Source organism: Diadema antillarum, unplaced genomic scaffold, assembly GCF_040938485.1.
Source record: "Diadema antillarum isolate AM-2024a unplaced genomic scaffold, OU_Dant_1.0 scf00000131, whole genome shotgun sequence".
NCBI lineage: Eukaryota > Metazoa > Echinodermata > Echinoidea > Diadematoida > Diadematidae > Diadema > Diadema antillarum.
In genome coordinates this window covers 411246-418908 of record NW_027271020.1, presented here as the reverse complement: position 1 = coordinate 418908, position 7663 = coordinate 411246, and the positions used below count along the sequence as shown (strand labels likewise).

The following is a 7663-nucleotide window of genomic DNA, read 5'->3' as shown; positions in this document are numbered from 1 at the left end:
GACCTAAATCTGGAACCTAACTTTGAAATTAATCATGGATTTCATGAAACTGATCTAGGTTTTCATATTCAAATCACCTCCAACTAAATTGTACACTATTCAGCTATTATTCATATCAATAACAGTTTTATCTGATTTATAGTTTTCGAGCTACTTTTATTAAGCATCAACAGTGGATTTTTTTTTTTTTTTTTTGTAACACCTAGTATAAGGATGCATCTCTAATCATGGGAGTTCGCCTGACGTAATACCCTCCTGGGATTTCGCGAAAAATAAAAAAGTTACGAAATAGATTCAATTACGCCCTCATCGTTCACAACCCTATATTTAGTTTCGAAGTACAAAATGGCTGCGCGCTGTGTTCATCATGTGCAACTCGCCGTGAGAAATGGACCTCGAATTGTCCATAAGCTGATATCTAACGTCAACTTCAAGTTATTCGCTGAGAGGAGGGACGTCCACAGGACAGACTGGGTACTCAGAAGTGGCTCGTCGGTGCTAGTAGTGAGTGAACATGTAGACGAAACCTCGTCGCCGGTGGCACCATCACCGGCATCATCGGCAGGGGGATTTCCGGAGGCCTCCTCGGGCGGTACCGGCGTCAATGTCAGAGCCAGCACGACTGGCTCGCGTGACCACCTATGTGATAGGGATAGTCGCCCTACTCACGTAGCCGTAGGCAGTACCGTATCGAATGTTGATGAACGCTGCAACGACGGTCGCGGATGTGATAGTCGCAGCATCCAGTCCTCTATGCCTACTTATAGATTAGGCTACGTTTCTCCTCCCCTTTCATCTCAGAATCTTGACTTCAATATTCCCCAGAATGCAAGGGGAAATATCGACACTGTCTGCAACGTTGCCTTTGAGGTGTGTGATGTAGAGGCAACAGTCAAGCGAGCCAACAGTGGTGGTGCTCAAGTTTTATGCCAGCCTACAGTGATAAGGGATCCCCATGGCTATGTTGAGGTGGCAGCTGTGAAATCGTGTGTGGGGAATGTCGTGCACACAATTCTGAATACGAAGCAATACAAGGGCACCTTTTTACCTGGCTTTTCATCGGTTACCTGCAACCCTAATGAGTCTGACGATGTAGCATTAAATGGCAGCATATATAACGTTGTTGATCAAGACTTAACATCATCAACTGAGGCTGATAGTCAAACTCCTGTCATTAATGACACAGAAGATGCCAGAATGAAGCCACTGGTCACCCATTTTGATCACATTACCTTTGCAGTTCCAACAGGAGCATCACATGAAGTCCTAGATTGGTATGAGAACTGCTTTGGTATGAACAGATTTTGGCTTGACAGGTAAGCACTTGTAAATTCGTGTAAGTTGTATGTGTATCCTGGCCATGCATTTAGTCTGGTAGTGGTAGTGGAAGTTTTAGTTGTTTATTTCTAATTTGTAATGAGTCTTATTAAATGTAAGCATGACAATTTTGTTTTATCATGATATGCAGTGGTTAGAATTGAATGAAATGCAATCATGTACATGTATAAATCTAGTCCTGTTGTGGCAAATTTATGTAATACAAGTTGTTTTTAATTAATGTCATTTGAAACTTACATATATTTGAACTGTAAATTTGATACACTGTCTCCCTTGAATAGAGAGGATTTAACTACTGGTCACTAACTACTCACTAGTGGTGAGTGTTTATTGTGCTTCACCACAACATCTGGAGAGCTTTGATCTTCAGACTCAAAATTAAAGTACCACCTCAAGTGATGTAACTAAACTTATGAGAAAGGGATCATTTGAAGAGTAAAAAATAAAAAGCATAAAATCTTCTGTGTCCTGGTTCACTATAAATCTATCAAGAGTGTCAAATCAGGTGAACAAATGGCAACATGTTTCATCACAACCTGACATGAAATAAAAGTACTGTAGTTTAAGGGTTGCACATGTTTAAAGAAAATGGTGTAAGCAGAACCACACATGATGATGATATTATAATCACAGTGTTTTACACTATTTTGAACAAAGAAATTGTAGGGTTATTTACAATTTTACACACTTTTTGAACATAGTACAATATGCAAACAATGCCAGATTGAAAAACAAAAAACAGAAAGTACTCGTACTTAATTTCATGCTTCCAAATTTAAGAATTAGAAATAAGATGTTTATAGAAGGATTGTTGAAAAAAAAGAGGAGTCCTTTACAAGTGCCACATATAAAAAGATATAAGATTTTATTTACATACAAATGTATTAACAGGCCTACCATGGTTGGCCCTCTGTGAAATAAGAATTTGCTTGCTATATGATTAAATAGTTTATAACATTACCACAACTGGAGGTATTTTTAGCTTGACATCATATATTCATTTAAATTATACACAGTGACATGTGTTCATTGTTTACTATAAGAAATGTCATGCCAGGTGATTTATAAATGTTATGTACCCGTAGTTGTGATGAAAAAAGATTACTCAGGTACCAGATTGATGGCTTAACAAAAGACAAAGGACCTTGAAAATATCCCAGGGTGATGAGATCCACTAATGTTGTCAACTTTTTCTTTGAGATTGATGAAATATTCTCCCCAGACCTCTTCTCTAATCCATGTTTATGATGAACAGTATGATGATAACCAGTCAAAGGTAAGCTAATCAGCATGGTCACCTGTACCCTCCTAAATATCTGTTACAGTCACGTGGTCTGTGCTGTGTTTGCATCATACATTACTTCTGAGCTCTCTTCTCATCATCTGTTTTGTGTTTGCATTTGACAATCTGTGTTCACCAGTGAGGAAGACAAACTGGAAGGCTTTGTAGTGCGTGGCAGCAACGTTGGACTCAGGATGAAGGCAATGGAGTACTGGAGATGTGCAGAGACGGGCCTGACCTTTCCAGAGGAGTCTTCAGAGGAAAGATTAGGATCAGATGCCAAGTTGATGTTTGTTGTGGCAGAAGCATTACCTGATCAAGGTTTGTCTATCATGCAGTGTGTCTCTTTAATCTAGATGACAGATTAAACAAGGGATGATATCAGAGTATTGAGCAGAAAAGCATCATAAAATGTTACATACACTAGAGTCGCTGTCACTGCCTTAGAAAGAACTTGTATGTGTTCAACAAGGTTCTTTAAATGTTCCTCCTTTCAATTGGCTGCTGCAGCAGCTTTCTTTGACAAACATGGCGCCCAATAATCCAGAAAGAAAAACGGTGATGGTTTCCTTACTTTGGCACCAGTTTTTATGTACAGTAGTATTTTAGTCTTGGATCTGTCATGCCAGGAACCAATTAACATGCTGTGAATATCTTGACAGCATTCAAATTCTTGTAGCAGTTGTCATACAAGGCATATAATGGAATTTGTGTACTCACACACCTGAGGTCTTTACAAATCGAGTTTTTTCTTGTCTTTCAGCGTGGTGTAGTAGAGACATATATGACCACATTGGTGTAATGACAGTGTTTTAGTGCAAATTGTGTTTGAAAATCAATAGCAATAAATTTCAAAATGTACTGACTAGCAAGAAGAAGGACATCATGTTCAGTATTGCACTGTGGATGAGCCAGTAATGATGTGGTCATCTGCCTGTTATCACTCCTCCACAGGTGCCAATCAGGTTGAGACGTTCATAAGAGAGCATTGTGGGCCGGGAATACAGCACATTGGCCTCTACACCCCCAACATAGAGCACACAGTTCAGCACTTGCAGAGCAGCGGACTACAGTTCATGATCCCGCCTCCTACCTACTACACACACGTATGTATGAGGCCCTTCAACTAAGTTATCATTTTAGCAAAAAGTGAATAAAATGATTGTCTATGCAAAATGAATGGCAGCACACTTGCAACCCAGTACTGGAACACTGAATTGATTACAAATGTAAGTTTGAAGTTTGAAGTTTGAAGTTTTATTAGCAACATCATTTTGAACATGTACATATAAGAATCATAACACAATTGTATCTACATACATATGTGAAAAAATATACTTATCTGTCACTCCTTTACAATAACATGATTAAATGATGATATTTGAGAGTTAAATATGATACATGTAGCATAATTCTACAAAGTTGCTGTTGTTAACATGGAAACCAAAAGTTAGCACAAGTGCTAGTCGAGATTGGTCACCTTGATCTTCATACTAAAAGCTAAATACAAAAGAAAAATTATTACATGGTTAGTTAAAATGACTGAATATTTATACATCATTCATTTTCTAACATAGAAAACTAATAATACTTGATACAGTATAATATCTATTAGAGTAGGAAATCCGCAAGGCATTTACGAAATGTAGATTTTTTGCTTTATTCACGCATTTCTCGTGGCAATGTGTTCCAAAGTTTTGGTCCTAAGTAAGAAATCGAAAATTGTCCCTGTGTGGTTCTAAATTTTGGTAAGTACAACATTCTTTTTTCATTTGTTCTTGTCCTGTAAGTATGATGCACAATTTGGCAATAGTCAAACAGAGGGTGCGGAATAGTTCCATGGCAGAGATCGTACATAAATGTAAGAACTGAGAACTTATGTAACCTAACAACATCTAGAAGTTTGAATCTTTGGAACAAGGGTTCTGAATGTGTTCGTGACGACGAAAATGTTCTAGCTCTAAGAGCCATTTTTTGAGAAATATGTATACAATGTAAGTGAGATTTATAAGTACTGCCCCATACCTCAATACCATATAATGTGTGTGACCGTATAAAAGATTTATACAAAAGCACAAGAATGCGCTGCGGAACATACTGTCTTAATTTATACAATACACCTACTTTCCTTCGAACACATTTATTTACCAATTGAATGTGAGGGTCCCAAGTAAGATGACAATCAATCTGAGTTCCGATGAAGGATGCAACACCCACCTCATCAATGTCTGTGTCAGATAGTTTTATTGCACCCCTCATCGCAACTAACTGGCATTTTCCTCTTATTACCATATAATTTGTTTTCTTTAAATTGATTGTAATTTTATTGGCATTACACCATGTTTGAACGTTATGCAGGTTTTCATGTACTTCATTCACATCAATTTCTTTTTGGCGAGCAGCATAAGCATGAAAAATATTTGAATCGTCAGCAAACAATCTGAATTTAAAGAAAGAGGAAGAGCGTGGCAAATCATTTATGAATATCAAAAAGAGTGTAGGCCCCAAAACTGACCCTTGCGGGACACCACAAGTTATAGTCTTCGGTGTTGAGACTATTCCTTTATAAGATAGCAGCTGAGATCTGTTGGACAGATAATCAGCAAACCATTGAAGTGGAATTCCACGAATACCATAATGAGCCAGTTTACATAAAAGAATATCATGATTTATCGTAACAAAAGCCTTTTTAAAATCTATAAAAATACCAAGTGTTATTTTTCCTTCATCAAGTGATGTCATTAGTGTATTTACAAGATCAATTAAAGACATCTCAAATTTCTCAAGGATCATATTTCAAATGAAAGCTGAAAAGACGATCATTCTTAACATTTTGCAGGTCCTGTAAGTCCTCCACCTCAAATCAATTTTGTTTGTTACTTGTCTTGTACTTTCTGTTCCAGTTTGATCATCAGTTACCAAGAACCTGCTGAAAGCACAAAATATGATAAATTTGAGGAAAGAATTGTTGTCGGAAGTAATCAAGTTCCCTCGCTTCGAAAATGTGAGAAAATTGTTTTCAAATCCATAGTGTTAAGCATTTTGTATGAAAAGTTAAACAGATGTGGTTATTTGCTCTCTGAGTTTATGAGGTTACGATGTATTTGTGTTTAACCGACCCAGGTTGGCAAACTCCAAGAAATCCTGATGACAGGTCACGACCCAGTCTTGCTGGAGAGGCTTGGAATCCTCCTAGATGCCGAAGACTTCCAGGATGAGGGGGCAGACAGAGAAAAACCACTCAGGTGAGGTTCCCTGCCACCGCATTCATTCAGGCTTGTCACATCCATACATCACTCGCATGCCATTGAGAGGGTACAGTACAGCAACCTTAGCACTGGTCATTCAGAGTATGTTGAACTTTACCAAGCCCTCCCATGTTGTAACTGATCGACTAACTGCCCTTCGTTGACACTAGATAAGCACTTAATACTCTTATAATAAACTCTTATGATAAACTCTTAAATACTTAATATTAGTTAATGTTTGACCAGTTGAGGATGGGCTGATTTTGCTACAACACGCATATCCCGTAGACACTTGCCCGTGAATACTCAGGACTCGTCCTCAATGGGTTAAGTAGTCGTCATAAAAAAAAAATGGGCATACATACTCAAGATGGACTTGGACCAACAATCTCCCAATTACTAGATAGGTGTCACATCCACTAGCCAGTGCTAGTTCGTATCCTTGTATGTGTGCAGAGCTGCGAAGTCTATCCGTTAATGCAAATGGTCATTTCGTCGAAGATATGACTGATTTCGTAACGAAATAGGCCATGCGACACTTGGCGCCCCATAAAAAATATGTTTTTTGTCCATGGTTTAAACCATGGACAAAGATTGTACCACCTTCGTGCATTTGGGCCGATGGGTTTACAGGCAACGTAAACTCCTTTCTCATTCTCACCTGACGAATTGTGAGATATCTACATTTCAACAAGATCAGTCAAAGTGGCTCTGTGTGCATCAATGGTACTCTGTCGTTAGTGTGGATTATCGCAGAAATGGGTCATAACCAGTCACTTTCTATGTACAGAGCAATCGTATCACAGCAATAAAGTCAACTTCTGCTTCTCACATTTGAAAGAATAAGTTGAAGTTTTGAAATACCGCTGTGTTTTCTCACCCTCATGGTTCATCAATATCTACAGAAGTAATACCAAATTTTAAGAAATCCAAGATTAACACCTCTTTGATTTTCTGACTGTTACATGTGTGTGTGTTGTTGTCTTTTGCAGGTACTTAATGCAAGTTTTCACCCGTCCATTCTTTGACCGGGACACGTTCTTCCTAGAGGTAATCCAGAGGAATGGGGCATGTGGCTTCGGAGCAGGAAACATCAAGGCCCTGTGGAAATCGGTGGAGGCCTACATGCAAGAGAAAACATAACAAAAACTTCCCAGTTCTTATTTCCTTGTTGAGTGAAATGTAGCACTATGTCTTATCAGCAGCTGAGAGGCAAATTTGATCTATGTAACATCTAACAAGAGGCATTTAGATTGCAATAGAACACTGTGCTCAAATTTGAAAAGAAATACTGAGTACAGTCCACCAGCACCGAGTAGTACATGTATAGGTTTCATCAAAATTGTATTATAGGTAAAATCAGAAGAACAGTTAATAAGGAATTGTGAAGTTTCACATGTTTCACAAAATGGTGATATTAGTATAAATTGTGGATATTGAATTATTTCAATATATGAGACCAGAATAAATGTTATTAGTTTGAGGTACAAAAGAATGCCATGCATGGTTTATCTGCATGTCATGTCATAGTGCATTATACATGCATCAGAAACTCGGGCATTGAGTATAATTTACCATGAGTGTTGCCTATTCTGTATCGTGTAGCGTACGCAGGGGTCAATATTCTTGAAGTAAGATCTGTTCATGTGCATTGCAGATGCCATGCCGCGTGTGAGGTCAGCCTAGAAAAAAAGTGATGACTCGCTAATTGTCAAAATTGTAGTACACTGTATTTATTTCATTGTTGCAAGTGCAGTATACATTGTATGTACACGTATTTCATTTGACGGAAGAA

General features: G+C 38.1%; 1 protein-coding gene across 1 annotated transcript; it reads left to right on the top strand.

The window, feature by feature from the left end:
* The first annotated feature begins 345 nt into the window (after positions 1-345).
* Positions 346-7443, top strand: LOC139720611 (4-hydroxyphenylpyruvate dioxygenase-like protein). The gene is made up of 5 exons (XM_071631967.1): positions 346-1316; positions 2760-2941; positions 3575-3726; positions 5744-5865; positions 6861-7443. Exons 1-5 carry the CDS (start codon positions 346-348, stop codon positions 7009-7011), a joined length of 1578 nt encoding a protein of 525 aa, XP_071488068.1. The 3' UTR covers positions 7012-7443.
* Positions 7444-7663: the final 220 nt, after the last annotated feature.